Source organism: Euleptes europaea, chromosome 5 (assembly GCF_029931775.1).
Source record: "Euleptes europaea isolate rEulEur1 chromosome 5, rEulEur1.hap1, whole genome shotgun sequence".
NCBI lineage: Eukaryota > Metazoa > Chordata > Lepidosauria > Squamata > Sphaerodactylidae > Euleptes > Euleptes europaea.
In genome coordinates, this window is record NC_079316.1 from 2,835,399 (window position 1) to 2,855,280 (window position 19,882).

The 19,882-nt window shown below is 48.2% G+C and overlaps 1 protein-coding gene across 1 annotated transcript in view; it reads left to right on the top strand.

Annotated features, from left to right (window-relative positions):
• The window catches only part of BCL6 (BCL6 transcription repressor), a 37,303-nt gene extending 23,557 nt beyond the window's left edge, over positions 1-13,746 (top strand). The window contains exons 5-10 of the mRNA XM_056849568.1: positions 1,754-2,734; positions 6,411-6,592; positions 8,006-8,173; positions 9,917-10,047; positions 11,965-12,102; positions 13,593-13,746. Of these exons, the coding sequence (XP_056705546.1) occupies positions 1,754-2,734; positions 6,411-6,592; positions 8,006-8,173; positions 9,917-10,047; positions 11,965-12,102; positions 13,593-13,736 (1,744 nt within the window). The 3' untranslated portion in view covers positions 13,737-13,746. The remainder of the gene's footprint in view (positions 1-1,753; positions 2,735-6,410; positions 6,593-8,005; positions 8,174-9,916; positions 10,048-11,964; positions 12,103-13,592) is intronic.
• Positions 13,747-19,882: the final 6,136 nt, after the last annotated feature.

Genomic DNA, 19,882 nt, shown 5'->3' on the forward strand with positions numbered 1-19,882 from the left:
GTGTAGCCAAAGCAAGACAGGGGGTTACCGCATTATGTATTCCCAGCGATGTATTAAGAGTTTGAAAATGTTATAAAAAATACTGTTCGCACTTTGTTTGGCCCCTTTAGCTGTGAAGACGTCTTCCAACCATTTTTTAGCCGTGGCATCCAAAAACCCTTTTAAAGCGATGTTTTTTACAACATTTTCAAACTCTTAATACATCACTGGGACTACATAATGCGGTAACCCCCAAAGATTCTTGTGGCTCTTTAAGGTCTAGTTCATGAAAATTGGTGCCACCATAAGAAGAAGAGTTGGTTTTTATATGCCGACTTTCTCTACCACTTAAGGAAAAATCAAACCAGCTTACAATCACCTTCTCTTCCCCTCCCCACAACAGATACCCTGTGAGGTAGGTGGGGCCGAGAGAGCTCTAAGAGAGCTGTGACTATCCCAAGGTCACCCAGCTGGCTTCATGTGTAGGAGTGGGGAAATCAATCCAGTTCACCAGAATAGCATCCGCCGCTCATGTGGAGGAGTGGGACTCAAACCCAGTTCTCCAGATCAGAGTCCACCACCCCAAACCACTGCTCTTAACCACTGCACCACGCTGGCTCTCAAGTCTGTTGATCCACACGTCTCTTTGTCTGCCACAGTCAAAATGACAAACACAGCTATCTCTTACACAGTGGGTAGACGTGTTAGTCTGTCTGCAGTAGTAGAAAAGGGCAAGAGTCCAGTAGCACCTTAAAGACTAACAAAAATATTTTCTGGTAGGGTATGTAAATGTTAACAGTATGTAAATGTGAATAGCAGGCGTGATGGGATTAGGTGTGGTATGCAGAAGAGTCTGTGATGTCCAGGGGAAAGATGGGTGTGAAGAAATCAGCATTGGTAATGAGCCATGAATGCAAGGTCTTTATTCAGCTCAGGTAAATGCATTGACTTTAGTTTGAATAATGACCTTGCATTCATGGCTCATTACCAATGCTGATTTCTCCACACCCATTTCTCCCCTGGACATCACAGACTCTTCTGCATACCACACCTAATCCCATCACGCCTGCTATTCACATTTACATACTGTCAACATTTACATACGAATGCTTGTCTGAATTCACTCTCCTCTACTTAAAGACAGGTGGATTCACATTCTAGCTGTATCTGAAGAAATGAGCTGTGGCTCACAAAAGCTCATACCCTACCAGAAAATATTTTTGTTAGTCTTTAAGGTGCTACTGGACTCTGGCCCTTTTCTACTACAGCTATCTCTGTGGGGTTCTTTCTGAACGAGGATCCATTTTGGAGTCTAATTAATTTTAACATCTGCTCTGGTTTTGTAGGTGCCTTTTATTTTTCTGCTGTGGTTTTTTTTTTAGACATGGCCCCTTAGAGTGGCACAAAATGCAGACAAATTGCAAGATGGTTGTACCATGTTCATAATAGTGTTCCCCCTCCCCTGAGTAAATCCCATAGATTTAGCCTTTTGATCTTCCCCAACTTGAGGGGCAGGGACTTCCAATTACTTGAGAAAACTTTTTAGGGTTATTCCTGTAACTCCGGGGAAGATGGCTTGTTATCTTTTCTCCAGTTGAGCAGAGTCCAACCCGTTTCCACTTTAGCTTTCTGCCATATCGACCCAGAGCCATTTTCTGCTGGCTGCTTCTCAGAGCAGGAAGAAAGAAACAGGTTTTGATCAATGGTGGGGTTACCATCTTATGAATTAACGCAGCTTCTCTCTGTCTGTCTGTCACTCTCTCTCTCTGTTCAGCGAGGCAGAGATGATGTCTGCTGTGAAGACTCCCCGGGATGAATTCTTGGCCAATCGGATGCTGAGTCATCCCGAGATGATGGCATACAGGACCAGGGACATGTCGGAGAACGGCATGCCCCTTCGGAATGGGCCGATTTGCGACGGGCGTGCCTTTGCCACTAACTTGTACAGCAGCCTGTCCGGCTCCCCCCTCTCCTACACTGGATACAGCCCCATGACTGTCAATGGCTACCTTTTCTCCGATGAAGAACTGCGAGAGTCAAGAATGCCCTTGTTGGACGCTTCCCGGGCCAACCTTTTCCCACGGGAACGGGCGCTGCCTTGCAACACTTCCCGGGCGGGTGCTCCTGATTACACCCGAGCCGTCACCGATGTCTCCCCCAACACGTGCCGTGCTGCCGTCTACTCGCCGAAAGAAGCCGCCGCTGAAGACGTCAAGGGTGACCCGCGCTACAGTCCGGGTCCCAAGCCGGCGACCCCGCTGGCGCGGAACAACCCCTACTTCGTTTGCGACAAGGTGAGCAAGGAAGAAGACAAGTCCTCCGCGGAAGAAGAAATGGGCCAGCACTTCGAGCCGACCAATGCCCTGATGAACCGCAAGGTGCTCACCAGCCCTCAGAGCCCCCAGAAGTCGGACTGCCAGCCCAACTCGCCGACCGAGTCCAGCAGCAGCAAGAATGCCCGCATCGGCCAGGGCGCCGGCTCCTCATCGGCCAAGAGCCCCTCCGACCCCAAGGCCTGCAACTGGAAGAAGTACAAGTTCATTGTTCTCAACTCTCTCAACCAGAACGCCAAGCAGGACGGCCCCGACCAGAACGAGGCGGGGAACCTTTCGCCGCACTCTTACGCGCCCTCCCTGGCTTGCCAACAGTCCATGGAGCCGGAGAACTTAGACGTGCAGTCTCCCACCAAAATGAGCATTAACGGAGAAGACTCGACGATTCCCCAAGCAAGCAGGCTGAACAGCATCGTGAACAGGTGAGTGGAGGGGATAGAATGCCAAACGAGGACCAGGGTGTGTGTGTGCGTGTGTGTTAAGTGCCGTCAACTTGCTTCCGACTTACTGCGACCCTGTGAATTACTTCTTCCAAAGCATCCTATCGTTGACAGCCTTAATCAGGCCTTGCAAATGGAGGGCCGTGGCTTCCTTGATTGATGCGGTGCGCCTCATGTCGAGATTTCAGGGTGGAGCCTGGGGAGGATTGTAATGGCATGGAGTCCCCCCTCCAAAACAACCGTTTCCTCCAGGGGAACTGATCTCTGTCACCTGGAGATCAGTTGTAATTCCAGGAGATCTCCAGGCCCCACCTGGAGGCTGGCAAACTTAAACTCCAGTTCTCCCCCCAGGACAGACCCCACTCCCTCGGGATCCCAGACTCAATTTCACTTCTTGGCTGTGTCCTTTGAGAAGCTCCTGTTTCACCGTGCCCTTTGTTGTGTTTCTTGCTTCCACAAAAGGTCATAGAATCAGAGTTGGAAGGGGCCATACAGGCCATCTGGTCCAACCCCCTGCTCAATGCAGGATCAGCCTGGAGCATCCCTGACAAGTGCTTGTCCAGCCTCTGCTTAAAGACTGCCAGTGAGGGGAATCTGGGCGGTCAGGAATGTGGGCACTGGTTCCTACATGTCAGGCACTGGTTCCTACATGTGCCGATATCAAGGCAATATTCTGAGTAGGGTTACTGTGCATGCGCATAAAGTGCGGTCAAGTTGCAGCCGACTTATGGTGACCCTGCAAAGGGCTTTCAAGGCAACAGATGAACAGAGGTGGTTGGCCATTGGCTGCCTCTGCATGGTGACCCTGGATATCCTTGTGGTCTCTCTTCCAAGTACAAACCAGGGCCAACCCTGCTTAGCTTTTGAGATCTGATGAGGTCGAGCTAGCTGAGCCATCCAGGTCAGGACTGACTGATGGTGAAAAGTGCCGTCAAGTTGCAGCTGACTTCTGGTGACCTCCTAGGGTGTTCAGGACCTGGTTGTCCACAGTGTGAACAGACTGCTGGACTTGATGGGCATTGTTCTGATCCAGCAGGGCTTTTCTTATGTCTTCTTACGGCCTTAAGAGATGAGCAGAGGTTGTTTGCCATTGCCGGCCTCTGCATAGAGACCCTGGGCTTCCTGGGTGGTCGCCCATCCAAGTAGCAACCAGGGCCGACCCTGCTTAGCTTCCAAGATCTGACAAGTAGTCTTGCTGCAGAATAGAGATGCAAGTTTTAAATCCAGGTTGGCATTTGGAAGTAGAATATCTAGTCTTGGTGCCTGAATTCTAAATCCAAATTTTGGAAGGATGGCTGAGATCGAGTAGTGGCGCTCAGATCCTTTGCGTGAGAGGAGGCTGCTCAAATATTCCACTGCACAAGCCCTTCCTCTTGGCGCCTAAAACCTGAATTATGGTGCCCTGTTCAGATTCCAAAATGTAGACTTACAATTCTGAAGGCTTTTTTGTTTGTTGGTCGGTAATCGGGCTATTTTGGTTTGAAAAAGAGAACTATAGCTGAAGCTGAGTCCTTTATTGTTCTGCAGTGTGAGCCCAGTTTGTAATATTGGTTTCCAGTTTGTCTTGCAATGTTGTGGTCCAAATCATAGTTTGTTGCTGGAAGGTCGATGTAGAGCCGCCATATTCAAATATAGAGTCATTCTGGGTGGTTCACAGAATCACAGAGTTGGAAGGGACCACCAGGGTCATCTAGTCCAACCCCTTGCACAATGCAGGAAATTCACAACTACCCCCCCATACCCCCAGGGACCCCCTACTCCATGCCCTGAAGATTGGGGAGGGGGGGAACCTTCAGGATCCCTGGCCAATCTAGCCAGGAGGGAAACTGCTTCCTGACCCCAGCTGTTAAAAAGAACCCGAATGATTTTCAAGAGCTGAGCATCAGAGGCAGTACCAGTCGCTAAATCCTGCAAATGGAGCAAGATTGTGGGTGGGATTTTTGCTGCCTCCTCCCACCCAATACATGACCCCCTCGTTCCCCAAAGATGCTTCTGAGTGTGGGGACGTCCTCAAGAACCATGCAGATTGCAGCATCGGGAGCTGCAGCCAGAGGTGGAAATCTGCAGAACCCTTCTTCTGGTGTGGGCTGGGGGTGGAGCTTGTGAAAGGAGGGGGTGGGCAATTTCTGTCCATTTCCTGACTTGTTTTGCAGCCCCCTTTACACACGCCACACCAAGTTAGAGTTCCCAGGCAGTGCCTGGCAGCTGGAGGGAGGGATGTGTGTGTGTGTGGTGTGTGTGTGTGTGTGTGTAGCATCCCAATTAAAACGAAAAACAAGGTCATAGGCACTCAGTGGAAGTTCTGACCATAATGTTCCCGGCCATTCCTAGAGCTACCCAGAAGTGCCACGGGTTGCTCTAGCAATTATCACCAACTCTTAAGATTACCAAGAAGTTTCTGGTGGTTGCTTGAGCTACCCTTGCCACTTCTGGGTAGCTCTAGGAATCATCGGGAACTCTATGGCCAGAATTTCCAGTAAGCACCCCATCCCTTATTTTTCTTTTTAACGTTTCTCCCCAGGAGGATTGTAATCCCCCAGCCCCAGTTTCCACCTACCGACCAGCTGAGCATACGCAAGCAATGGCTGCAATTGGGAATAAGCAGGCAAATGGGAAACCTACACCTCATATCCCATACTATTCCCAAGTGTCCCTGATTCTCAGGGGCGGTTTTGAGGGAGCTACAGTGGGACGGAAAAGAGGAAGACCCAACAAGAGATGGATTGAGTCAATAAAGGAAGCCACAGCCTTCAATTTGCAAGATCTGAGCAAGGCTGTCAAAGATAGGACATCTTGGAGGACTTTCATTCATAGGGTCGCCATGAGTCGGAAGCGACTTGACGGCACTTAACACACACACATACAGTGGGAAGGAGGAACCCACAAAAATCCCTCACGTGAATTGGCTCAACTTGCAGATCTCTGGGAATCCAGCATTTCGTGACTGGCTTATATGCCTTTCCTAAAACATCCCCATGGATCTGTGATTTCGGTGTAAAGCATTCCCCTTTATTCTGCTCCCCTTAGTAGTTGGAACCGTTCTCTGCCGGAGAAAAACCACGTGTCAGAATAGTTTCATGGGGCAGCCGTGTTGGTCTGCAGTCAAACAGCTAGATTTGAGGCCAGGAGCACCTTCAAGGCCAGTAAGGTTTGGGGGGCATAAGCTTTCGAGATACAAAGCTGACAGAGGGAGCTTTGACTTTCGAAAGCTTATACCCCCAAAACCTTACTGGCCTCTAAGGTGCCTCGAATCCACTTGTATCCAAATAGCATCTCTGCTCAACAAAATTATTCTGTATATAGTGGGCAGGGGGTTCTATAGGTTTTTTTAAGCTCAAGGCAAGCGTGGCCGCCTACCCCTCCCTTAGGGTTACCAACTTCCAGGTGGTGGCTGGAGGTCTCCCAGTATTACAGTTGTTCTCTAGGCGACAGAACAGTTCACCTGGAGAAATTGGCCACTTCGGAAGGTGGGGCTCTATGGCATTATACCCCACTGAAGTCCCTCGCCTCCCCAAACCCTGCCCTCCTCCTCAGGCTCATCCCCCCCAGATCGCCAGGAATTTCCCAACCCTCCCTCCTCAGTCCTGTTAGTAAAATTGCAACCTGCTTCCTGACTCTTCGTGTCCCGATTGTCCAACGCTGTCTCTCTGTTGCACAGGTCGTTAGACGGCTCCCCGCAGAGCATGGAGGGGCAGTCGCCCTTATACCTCCACTCGTCCAAATGCAGTTCCTGCGGCTCGCAGTCTCCCCAGCATTCAGAGATGTGCCTTCATACCCCCGGCTCGAACTTTGGAGAAGAGATGGGGGAAACGCAGTCCGAATACTCAGATTCGAGTTGTGGTGAGTCTTGGGTGACCCCCTCCGTCATTCCACCCTGGCCAGCGTCTTCATTCCTCTCCCTCTGTTGCCGTCCTTCCTTTCCAAATAGAGGTACCAACCAGCCAGGCTCTGTTTCAGACAGAATGTACAGTGACGTCCATTTCTTTTGACCGTCTCCATTTTACATGGAGACCGTGTTAATGCATACACTTTGTGTCAGCTCTGTTTCTGATTTCTGCCATCCCAAACCTATAGCCCTGTTCATTGGATGTCCCATCCTGTCATGGAATCATAGAGTTGGAAGGGTCCACCAGGGTCATCTAGTCCAACCCCCTGCACATTGCAGGGAATTTCGAACTACCTCCCCCCACACCCCCAGTGACCCCTACTCCATGCCCAGAAGAGTTGATTGCATTGACTCACTCAGTGTAATTTGCCTTGAATCTCAGTGAGAAAGGCAGGCTATAAATGATGATGATGATGATGATGATGATGATGATAATAGTTGGTTTTTATTTGCCGACTTTCTTTACCTTTTAAGGAGAATCAAACTAGCTTACAATCTCCTTCCCTTCCTCTCCCCACAACAGACACCTTGTGAGGTGGGGGGGGGCTGAGAGAGTTCGGAGAGAACTGTGACTAGCCCAAGGTCACACAGCTGGCTTCATGTGTAGGGAAACCAACCCGGTTCACCAGATTAGAGTCTGCCGCTCGTGTGGAGGAGTGGGGAATCGAACCTGGATCTCCAGTTTAGAGTCTGCCACTCCTAACCATTACACTACACTGGCTCTCAATAACCAATAATAATCAGTAACTGTGGCTCTTCCTTGTCCAAAGTCTTAAACTCACTTAAAAATGTCAAGCTTCCAAACCTTCTGTTTTATCCCTGGGTTCCAGTCTCTGCAGTCTTCTCCCCCACATGTAGAAATCCAGCATGTCTTTGTCTCGGGTTGCCTACCTGTTGTTGTTCCCAGGAATGTGAAATTTCAAGTTTGAATGTGCAAATTCCAGAACTGCAGACATTGAAACCACCACCCCCCTTGAAATTTAAGAATGGGACTGACACTTTCTCGTTGGAGTGCCAAGAATCCAAATTGTGATTCTGCTTCCCGGCTGGGAGGGTCTTGTTCAGGGCCTTGCTCGGGCGGCCCGAATATCTGCCCTACCAGAAAGGTCGATCACAGGGTGCTCTACAAACCATTCTTGCTGGGCCGGCGGTGCTTCTGTGACTAGCCACCGCAGCTGTGCAGTTTGCCACTTGCCCCGGGGCTACCTCTTTAGTCCTGTTGGGTGTTAGTTTAGGGGGTTCGCCTGGAACCCCAACTCGGGACCCTCTTCCCGGCCGGAGCAGCGGCGCAGGCGACGTTTCCGTGTGTTTCTGGGCTGGCTCATCTCACGCCCCGTTCCCTCTTCCCCCTCTCTGTCTCTTGGCAGAAAACGGAACCTTTTTCTGCAACGAGTGTCACTGCCGGTTTTCCGAAGAGGCTTCTCTCAAGAGACACTCCCTCCAAATGCACAGCGACAAGCCCTACAAGTGTGACCGCTGCCAGGCCTCCTTCCGCTACAAGGGGAACCTAGCCAGCCATAAAACCGTCCACACAGGTACGGCCCCCTGGGGAAGGCACTTCAGACTGGCCTGTCGGGATGGGCCACGGGCCAGGAAGCAGCGCAACGGAGGTCCCGTCCCGGGTTCAGATCTTACGGGCCTCTGTTTTCCCATCTGTATATTGGGGACAGTGAGGCAGAGAGCGCTCAGAAGATCCACATGCTGCCAAAATGCGACAAATTACTTTGCTGATCCCCTTCTCTGCCCCCACCTCAAACTTCCTTGCCTCTACTTGTTCTGCTTGGGGTGGGGGGGTTTCAGAAGGACCAAGAAGCACGTGTTCACATGCCCACCTTACCCTGTTCAGATGATTCAAGGGCTTTGGGTATTCAGATGAGAGCAGATGTGGATGGTTCAGCCAGCCTTCACTGGCCATCCTGAGAGAGTTCACAAAGTGTATTGAGATGCCCTCCCTGAGGGGCTGAGAATTGCCCTGCATCTGCTCGTGGAGGGGAAGGTGAATCATGTCCCTGCCTTTAAAGCTTCCCCCCCTTTCTTTTTGTAAAGCACTCTGTGATCTATGGCAACTGCAAGGTCTCAAGTTTCTAGTATGGTCGGGTCAAATGACCAAGTATGTCAGGAAGTCCCTCCCTCATCCAAAAACCTTCATCTCAGTCACCAACTCTCTGGGAGGCCTGTGGTGAAACACTGCATTATACAGAACAATCCTACTGGTTTACAGTAGTTGCAAGGGTTATAAATGATAGGACATTTCGGAGGACGTTGATTCATAGGGTTGCCATGAGTCGGACGTGACTTGATGGCACTTAACACACACACAAGGGTTATAGGCCCAGGCTAGCCTCGTCTTGTCAGATCTCAGAAGCTAAGCAGGGTCGGCCCTGGTTAGGACTTGGATGGGAGACCACCCAGGACATCGAGGGTCACTACGGAGAGGCAGGCAATGGCAAACCATTTGTCATTTGTCTTTGAAATCCTTGCCATAGTTGGTTGTGACATGATGGAACTTTCTACCAACACCAGGGTTACAGAGGGGATGCGCGCAAAAGCCTTTGAGCTCTGAGCAGAGCATTGTAACAGTCCTGTACTGTTAGATAGTAATTTAAGAAGTGTGCAGCACCTACTGTGGCAATAGAAAGGTGGTTTTTCTCAGCCATTAGCCCAGTGGTCATTTTTTTTCCAGAGGTCCAGAGCACTGTATTAAGAGAAGCAAATACCTTTGGAGAACTGCCAGAAAACTTTATTTTAAATAAATGAGCCAGATTTTATGGAACTCTTGCAGTTTTTCTTTAAACTGGACTTGTCTGTGCATAGACAAAAAAAATAGTTTTTTCCCTAAGTTGGGAAAGAGGGAGATTGCTGGGTTTATAAGAGTAGAAGAACTGGGGGTGGTGGAGGTGCACAGAAAGATGGGAGACGGATGGTGACAAATAAGCATGATGATTGTCCTTCTGCATGATGATTGTCCTTCTACGCTTACAGGAGGTCTGAATGCTTCAGGGCTAGAACCTTGGTATGATTTTTTAAAAAGCAAATGGTGGGTTATGTATGACCCACAAATTCCTCCTAAAACTTTCTGTTCCTGAATCCTTGTTGAGCAGTAGGCAGAGTTGAAATCGGGACGTTTGTCTTATAAGGGCAACGGTGATAGTTTTGTATCAGTCCGTAACTGGCGGCTAAAAAGCCAAATCGGCTTTGAGCTTTGTGCATGGGCTTTTTCTGGAGATCTCCTTCATAGCTCCGGCGCTCAGCGGGCTCTGTTTTGTTTGTCGTGGCAGGTGAGAAGCCCTATCGCTGCGGGATTTGCGGGGCTCAGTTCAACCGGCCTGCCAACCTGAAGACTCACACGCGGATCCACTCTGGAGAGAAGCCGTACAAATGCGAGACCTGTGGGGCAAGATTCGTCCAGGTGTGTGTGCACAGATTTTGTACCCTGGAGAGGGGGAAGGTCTCTTGATGAACACCCACCTTTCCAGACCAGTCCTCTGAACCTGGGTGATAGAACACCAGCTCTGCATGTCTAAGGTTCAGATCCTGCTGTCTTCAGTTAAAAAGGCCTCAAGTTTCGGAACTGGGGAAGACCTGCCTCCGCTGGATACCTTGGACAGCTGGGGCCAGGAGGAATAAACTGTGCTGGAAGAGAGACCTGTCTCACCACGCAGTGATGTCTTCCGTGGGGAAGGGTGGCCCACTGAAGCAGAATTGTTTTCATGACTCCTTGAATGTTTCTGCTATTGAAAATCTGCATTATTAATCAAGGACATGTGAAATAGCTTCTGCTTTAGAGGGCCAGCCATATTATTATAAGAGCCAGCGTGGTGTAGTGGTTGGGAGTGGTGGACTCTGATCTGAAGAACCGGGTTTGATTCCCCACTCCACCACATGAAGCCAACTGGGTGATCTTGGGCTAGTCACAGCTCTCTCCGAATTCTCTCAGCTTCAACCTACCTCATGAGGTGTCTGTTGTGGGGAGGGGAAGGCGATTGTTAGCCAGTTTGATTCTCCTTAAAAGGCAGAGTGTCAGCTCTGAGTTCTCCTAGCTATTCCCAAAAACCAGACGTCCAGGCAGGTATCCTAAGAAGCAAATTTATTAAGGAACGGATACAGCGAGGAGCAGAAACTAACGTTAAGCTATTCATGGACTTCAATGGGGGAAAGGGACAGGGCAGCACATAATAAATGGGGGAAAGGGACAGGGCAGCACATAATAACAGAAATCAAGCAGTACGTTGATTGCCAGGACGATTCCCTGGTTCCCAGGAAGGTGTACAGTTACAGTTATCACACTTTCAGCAATCTCTGCAGACAAAGCAATAGCCGAAGCTACACAAGCCAGAGTCCTTGGAGAGCCACCTGCGCTCAGGGCATGACTCCCAGTCCAGTGCCTGACACAGAGAAATTCGGCATATAAAAACCAACTCTTCTCCTTCTTTTATAAGAAGCCAACCCTACAGTTCAGGACAGCTGTGAAAAAATAATTTCTGTACCACACCATGTCCTGGCATTTAAAGGACTCCTTGCCATTAGATGTAGTGATGGCCTCCAGCTCAGGTGGCTTGAAAGGGAGATTAGATAGAACCATAGAGTTGGAAGGGGCCATAGAGGCCACCTAATCCAACCCCCTGCTCATTGCAGGATCAGCATCCCTGACAACTGTTTGCCCAGCCTCTGCTTAAAGACTGCCAGTGAGGGCGAGGCTCACCACCTTCTGTCTTGGGAGGCAATATGGCAATGAATAGTGCCAGTTATGGTGGCAGGGCCAGCAGAAAAGGAGCTCCATCGCCCAGCTTAGAGGGTTTCCCCAGAAGCATCTGTCTGGCCACTGTGAGAAATTGGGGGCAGGGTTTGTGGTCTCAACCAGCAGGGATCTTCTTGAGTCTTGCTGAAACGAGAGCTCATGCATTTGCATGCATGAAGCTGCCTCATACTGAATCAGACCTTTGGACTACCAAGGTCAGTATTGTCTTCTCAGACTGGCAGCAGTTCTCCAGATCCCAGGCTGAGGTCCTTCACATCACCTTCTTCCTGGGACCTTCTGCATGCCAAGCAGATGCTCTACTGCTGAGCCACAGCCCCTCCCCTGAAGGACAATCATATTCTCAGTGACCACTGCAATTCACAGCTTCTGAGTCTTTGCTGGAAAGCAGATGAAGTGTTCTGAAATACATTGGTACGAACACATCTTGACAGCTGTCTGAGACGTTTGATTTCAGAGGCAGGGAATCTCTTATTCAGACTTAGATGGGGGGGGTCTGTCCGCTCAGTTAGAAAGGTCCCGACTTCCTTTTGTGCGACTCTGTGTCTGACAGCCCCATTTCTCTGCTAGGTAGCACACCTCCGCGCTCATGTGCTGATCCACACCGGTGAGAAGCCCTATCCATGCGAGATCTGCGGCACACGCTTCAGGCACCTCCAGACGCTCAAGAGCCACCTTCGGATCCATACCGGAGAGAAGCCGTACCATGTAAGCGAGCCTTTACTCTTTGGCTTATTTTTCATGTGTGTTTTGCTGTGCCTGGAGTCTCCCTTTCTCGTTGAGACACCAGGCAGATTGTGCAGTTTAAGCGGATGCGATCGACAGGATGGGATGTCTAATGAGCGATGTACTAGGATGGCAGACGTTCTGATACAAGCATAGAATATTAGATGTGAATCAGAATGCAGATGCGATCAGGAAAAAATGGCGTTTAAGTCAGTAGAAACTAACGCAGGAACTTCAGGATGATGCTGACAGCAAACGGATAAGTAGTATAGGCTGCAGTTCTGTTTGCTTTATTAAAGCACTTTCCTGAGACATTTCATCGCCCTATAGTCCTATTGGTTTTTTTTGGGGGAGGTGGGGGGTTTGCTAACAAGTCACAGCTGACTTATGGTGACCCCACAGAGCTTGTTTGGAGGTGGTTTGCCATTTCCTGCCTTCGTATCACGACCCTGGTGTTCCTTGGCGATAGATCACGATGGGTAGCCGACATGTTAGTCTGTAGCAGTAGAAAAGAGCAAGAAAGCTTTTGTGAGTCACAGCTCACTTCTTCAGAGAAAGCTCCTACCCTGCCAGAAATTTTGTTAGTCTTTAAGGTGCTACTAGACTCTTGCTCTTTTCCACTGGTATTACTTGGGCGTCTCCCATCCAAGTACTAGCCATGGTGAGGGCTGAGAGTGTGGGATTAGCCCAAGGTCACCCAGCAAGCTTCCATGGTGAGATGGAACAGTCCCCTTGTGGCAAAACCTCTTTTGCTATAGTTTACATCCATTAATCTGGGTCCTGTCCTCCAGCACAATCGAAAACCTATCCACCTTATCCTCAACATGGCATCCCTTTAGGGTTTGGAAGGTGGCGATCCTATTGCCTCACAGGCACTTCTTCTCCAGTGTAGAGATTCCTTTATGCTGCTCATCGTCTCCAGGCCAATCCTATCCAGTTCTTTCAACCTGTCCTTACAAGATTTGCTTTCTAGATCCCTTGTCGCTTTTGTCCAGCATGGTGTAGTGGTTAAGAGCGGTGGTGTGGAGTGATGGAGTCTGATCTGGAGAACTGGGTTTGATTCCCCGCTCCTCCATATGAGCAGCGGAGGCTAATCTGGTGAACTGGATTTGTTTCCCCACTCCTATACAAGAAGGTGACCTTGGGCTAGTCACACTCTCTCAGCCCCACCTACCTCACAGGGTGTCTGTTGTGGAGAGGGGAAGGGAAGGTGATTGTAAGCCGGGTTGATTCTTCCTTAAGTAGTAGAGAAAGTCGGCATATAAAAACTCTTCTTCTTTTTCCTCCTCTTCTTCCTCCTCCTCCTTTTCCTCTTCTTCTTCCTCTTCTTTTTCCTCTTTCTCCCCCCACCTGTTTTGAGCTCAAATTGTTGCCAGTGTTGGTATAAATATATATGTATAAGTATTTGGATCAATTCTGTATATATGAATACCTGAACCCCCCCCCCTCTCTCTCTCGCCCTTCCTCCAAAGTGTGAAAAGTGTAACCTGCACTTCCGCCACAAAAGTCAACTCCGCCTCCACCTTCGCCAGAAGCACGGGGCCATCACGAACACGAAAGTGCAGTACCGGGTCTCGACTGCGGAGGTCCCCCCAGAGCTCCCAAAGGCTTGCTGAAGACGGACCCCGTTTTTTGGGAGGGCCAAAATCAGACGTGGTGGAGATGGAGATTGGGACGGACGGGTGTCGTGTCCAAAGGATACTTATAACACTTTTAAGAAAAAAAGAACCCTTTTTTGTCACACAATGGAGTGCCTCTAGAAGCCCAGAGTGCAGACAGGTGGAAAAGAAACATAAAATAAACGGGTTTTGTTTTAATTATTTTGTTTCCCAGTTATGTGAATCTTTAGAAGACATAGTCTGATCTATTTAGTGTGCAGGGGAGAGGTCGGAAGAGACCTTTTCTTTCAGAGTCTGTGCCGTGGAGTGTCGGCTTTTGAACCCTTCGCAGCCAGAAGATGAGGAATGTATATCATTTTACGGGAACAAATTTTATTTCTTTTTATGCAAAATTGTGCGTTTTAACAAAAGAGAAAGAGATTGTATATGCTATTGGAAGCGGAGAGGGCTTTAACTTTTTAACCAAAGGTGAAGGAATCTATGGCAGAGTTGTACATATATGAATAGATATATATATATATAAATAAAATATATATAAAATATAAACCTTTAAAAGATATATATTAAATATATATATAAATATATATATATATATATATTAAAAATGCGTTAAAGTCTCACGTGGGCCTCTGCTGGCAGATGGCTGATCTTGAGAGTCTTTATTGCATTGGAGCACTTAAGAAGATATTTTAAAGTATTGCATCTGTATTGGTGAGAAAATATTTTGTCTAAGAGCATTGAGTGTGTATTTGTATTTTTTTGCAAGTGAAGGTTTACAATTTACAAAAAAAAGGTGTGTATTAAACCAACCAAGCTGCAGAAGGAATTTAAAATAATATAAAGTGTAATTTTTTTTTTGTTCTAGTTTTCAGTCTGTATATATGTAAAATGTTTGGGGTTTTATTTTTCATTTTTTCACAGTGCCTTTCTTTTTAACGTATGGACTTAAATTAGAGCCCGGTTTGAGGTACGGTCTGATCTTGCTAAGAGGAGGTCGTTGCAATCTCTCATTGGAGAACGTCTGTCTGTTTTCTCTCCCTTTTTAAAAAAATATTTTGGTCTCATTTTATACACTTGTGTTACAATCAGTCGATCTCGGGTGACAGGGTTTGGGCTCCATCAAACTGCATTAATGCATTCTGTAAAATATAGCTGTACAAATTCAAAAAAATAAAACAGCAACAATGAACTAGCCTGCGTGTTGTGTGTTTCCCACATGAGTAACTGCCCTTTGGGGATTGTCCGGGGGAGATGGGGGTTGGGGATCCGGGGTGAGGACGCAGGGAAAACGTTGTGACATCACTTCCGGCGAAAACCTGGAAGTGCCGTCGGTCCTCTCCTGGGAATGATCAGAAGCTATGGTAAATCCACAGAGTTTCCGGTGATTCCCAGAGAGGACTGACAGCATTGTTTTCCCTAGAACAGCCAGCATGGTGTAGTGGTTAAGAGCGGTGGTTTGGAGAGGAGGACTCTGATCTGGAGAACCGGGTTTGATTCCCCACTCCTCCTCCACATGAGCGGCGGAGGCTAATCTGGTGAACTGGGTTGGTTTCTCCACTCCTGCACACGAAGCCAGCTGGGTGATCTTGGGCTAGTCACAGTTCTCTTAGAGCTCTCTCAGTCCCACCTACCTCACAGGGTGTCTGTTGTGGGGAGGAGAAGGGAAGGTGATTGTAAGCCAGTTTGATTCTCCTTTCAGTGATAGAAGAAGAGGAGTAGATTTTTATATGCCGACTTTCTCTGACATGATGCCGTTGAGCCCCAAAGCTATGTTTAAGTAAGAGCTGGGCAAGACCACAAAGTTCCTGGTGATTCCTAGGGAGGACTGACAGCTTTTCCATGTTTTCTCCAGGAGCGATGTCATTCCATTGAGCCATTGGCCATTTATATATTTTCTCCTGGGGCTGCTCAGAGCAGCTGTGCAAAATGAGAGCTGGAGGCGGCCCTGATCCATTGTAACCTCCTGCACAAGGCAGTCGTGTGTGCAAAAAGGATCTTGGGGTCTTAGTAGACCAAACACTTAACATGAGTCAGCAGTGTGATGCAATAGCTAAAAAGGCAAATGCAATCTTGGACTGTATCAACAGAAGTATAGTCCAGATCATGCGAAGTGATGGTTGGGTCTCCCCAGCTTTTAAGTTGCTGAAGAAGATGAGTTGGTTTTTATATTCCACTTTTCTCTACCTTTAAGGAGCCTCAAAGCAGCTTACAATCCCCTTCTCTTCCTCTCCCCACAATAGGCACTTTGTGTGGTAGGGGAGGCTGAGAGAGTTCAGAAAGAACTGTGACTAGCCCAAGGTCACCCAGCAGGCTTCATGTGGAGGAGTAGGGAATTGAACCCAGTTCTCCAAATTAGAGTCCGCTGCTCATGCGGAGGAGTGAGGAATCAAACCCAGTTCACCAGATTTAGAATCCGCTGCTCATGCGGAGGAGTGGGGAAACAAACCTGGTTTTCCAGATTAGAGTCCACTGCTCTTAACTACTATGCCATGCTGGCTCCTGAAAAAAGGAGTCCCTTAGGCCACCAGAAATTACTATGGTGGAGATCTCAGGGCACAAATGTCGGGGGGGGGGGAGCCATGTCGGACAGCAGAAGGGTCAGTAAGGAGGGTGACTGGGCAATGCAGAATGAAAAAGACCAATGGATCCAACCCAGCAACTACAACCTTATTCACTTTACAAAAAGGGACCTCTCTTACAATACTAGAACTCAGGATCATCCACTGAAGCCGGTGGGAGATTCAAGACAGACAAAAGGCAGTATTTCATCACACAGCACATAGTTTAATACCTGGAACTCACTGCTGCAGGATGTGATAGCCGCCAACTTGGAAGGCTTTAAAAGGGGAGTGGACAAATTCATGGAGGAAGGGGCTATCCATAACTACTAGCTATGATGGAGATGTACATATACACGCACACCCAGTACCAGAGGCAGTACACCTCTTTGTATCAGTTGCTGAGGAGCACAGGCGGGAGGATGCTGCTGCAGCTGTCTTGTTTGTGGGCTTCCTAGAGGCAGCTGGTCGGATCCTGTGTGAAATGCTGGACTTGATGGACCTTCTGCCTGTTCCAGCACTGCTCTTCTTATGTTCTCCCAAACAATTCTGTTTTACATATTCTGTGGAATGAAAAGATTGCAATGTATGAACACATATTTCTAAGACTGTCCTTCTATAGACGAGCACAGTTACACCCTTCAGAAGAATCCAGCTCCAGCCAATGATATTTTTTAAAAAGGTAAAGGTAGTCCCCTGTGCCAGCACCGGGTCATTACTGACCCATGGGGTGACATCGCATCGTGACGTTTACTAGGCAGACTGTGTTTACAGGATGGTTTGCCATTGCCTTCCCCAGTCATCTTCCCTTTACCCCCAGCAAGCTGGGTACTCATTTTACCGACCTCAGAAGGATGGAAGGCTGAGTCAACCTTGAGCCGGCTACCTGAAACCGACTTCCGTTGGGATCGAACTCAGGTCGTGAGCAGAGCTTGGATGGCAGTTCTGCAGTTTACCACTCTGTGCCACGGGGCTTCTTATTTATTTGTTTAATTACCTTATTTATAGTCTGCCTTTCTCACTGGGGCTCAAGATGGACAGTGCGAGTCAATAAAATCGATAGGATGGGACATCCAGTAAAGGATGAAATAGGGTTTGGGGTTGTCAAACCAACCAGAAATAGAAAAGCAGAACTGAAGCAAAGCAAATTGTTATCATGACATTAATTGATGCAAAATTACATAGTAGGATTCAACTTACAGCAAATTATACACAGTAGTATAGACCACAGTCCCCAATAATTTATTCAAGTCACTTTGCGAATCATTTTGTACAACAACCTTCATTTTCATAGAATCACGGAATCATACAATCCTAGAGCTGGAAGGGACGACAGTGCCCGTACCCCCTGGCTGGATGTTGCTCATGTGGTCTCCTCTGACCTAACTTCAGGAATCGTTCCTGGGGGCGATCCCCTTTGCTTGGAGGATCCGGCAGCCTCTCCGATTGATTCTGGGAAGGGGCAAGCGGTGTCATCATTTCTTCTTAACTGCAATAACTGACCAAGAAGCAATCTGCATGTAAGATGCCTAGAATGAAAACTGGATAATGAGGACTAGAATCCTTAGTGCAATTATCCACTCTTAGTTTTGCCATGTTCACGGAACGCCACTATGTCCCCCCCAAAAAAAACATAACTTTGAGACGTTCCCCTAAAAAGTAAAAACGGGACATCAATATGTCTTCCATATACCAAAAAGCTGCATCCGAAAGGATTCACCTCAATAAGTGTCAATGTGGGGTAGCAGCTGGAGAGTCAGGCCAAGGTGTGGGAGCCCAAACTTTCACTGTGTGTTTTAATTACTGATTTAAATGTTTTGTGGTTTTGTTGATTTTAAAGGTTGTAACCCGCCCTGAGCCCGGTTGGACCGGGAATGAGGGTGGGCTATAAATGTGAATAAATAAATAATGAAAAATAAAATCCCCACTCTGCTGTGGAAGCTGGCCGGGTGACCTTGGGCCAGCCACACACTCTTAGCCCAGCCTACCTCACAGGGCTGGTGTGAGGGCAAGGTGGAGGAGAGGCAAACAATGTGAGATGCTTTGGGTCCCCATTAAGGAAAAAAGTATGGGGGTATAAATAAACAAAACATGCAGTAGGAGTCACTGGGGGGGGTGTGGGGGAGGTAGTTGTGAATTTCCTGCATTATGCAGGGGGCTCGACTAGATGACCCCGAAAGCCATCCATTCATAAAACGGTCTTATCGCAAGTACGAAGTGTGAATTCGACAATGACCACAAGGTGGCAGGCCAGGGCAGGGTTTAAGCAAGCAAAGCCCCAGTGACCACAAATACATTTATTTTCTTTTAAAATTTACATTATTTATAGTCCGCCTTTCTCGCGGAGACTCAAGGCACATTGCACAGGTGAAAATCAATACAATCAACAGGATGGCGCGCCCAATAAAGAATGCAATGGGAATAGGACTGCAGAAATATGGAACCAAGCAGAAAGCCCATGTGGGGTAGTGTTTCAGAGTATTGTCCTAGGATCTGGGAGAACCTACTTCAGATCCCCACTCATGCCATGGAGCTTGCTGGATGCACACTCTCTCAGCCTAACGTACCTCACTGGGTTGTTGTGAGGATAAAACGGAGGAGAGGAAACCGATGTGAGTCGCTGTGGGTCTCCGCTGGGGCAAAAGGCGGGGTATAAATGGATTAAATTATACATAGATAAATCTGAAGCTGAGCTTCAACACAGCTTAAGTACTAAGCAGTAACATGACACACTAACAAATGCAGAAGTTACATAGTAGGATCATTCTTACAGCAACAGACAGTAGAAGAAGAATTGGTTTTTATATGCTGACTTTCTCTACCACTTAAGGAAGAATAAAACCGGCTTACAATCACCTTCCTCTCCCCTCCCCACAACAGACACCCTGTGAGGTACGTGGGGCTGAGAGAGTTCGGAGAGAACTGTGACTAGCCCAAGGTCATCCAGCAGGCTTCATGTATAGGAGTGGGGAAACCAACCAAGTTCACCAGATTAGCATCCGCCGCTCCTATGGAGGAGTGGGGAATCAAACCCGGTTCTCCAGATCAGTGTCCACTGCTCCAAACCACCGCTTTTAATCACTACACCACGCTGGCTCTATTTGTGGTAGTACAGTCCACAGTCTTTTTGCCTTCATAAAAGCATCTTCCCAAACCATTCAGTTATAATACAGCCTTATTACCTTTGTAAAAATGCCCTCCTGAATAATTCAATTTTGCATCATTTGCAGAATGCCAGGGGAGTGGGGAGCCCTCTCAACCTCCTCCGGCAGGTGGGGGCTGCAACGGTGAATGCATACATATGGCAGTTTGGGGTGTACCTTTGGGGTTGCCTCGCATGGGCCTTTTCCACTAGCCATGGCACTTTCCTCTGGTGTGCAAGGAGCCACCTTAGGAACTCCCTGCTCCAACGAAGAGCAGAAGCACAGTTCACTGTTTGGAAAAAAACACAGGCACACACACAAAAGCCATGTAATTTTTTCCATGAGAGGGCAGTATAACACCAAGTTACTGAACCTCTACGAACGCTTGCTCAAACTGCTGGGGATGCAGTTACCTAGAGAACTGCCAGCCATTCTCTACTTT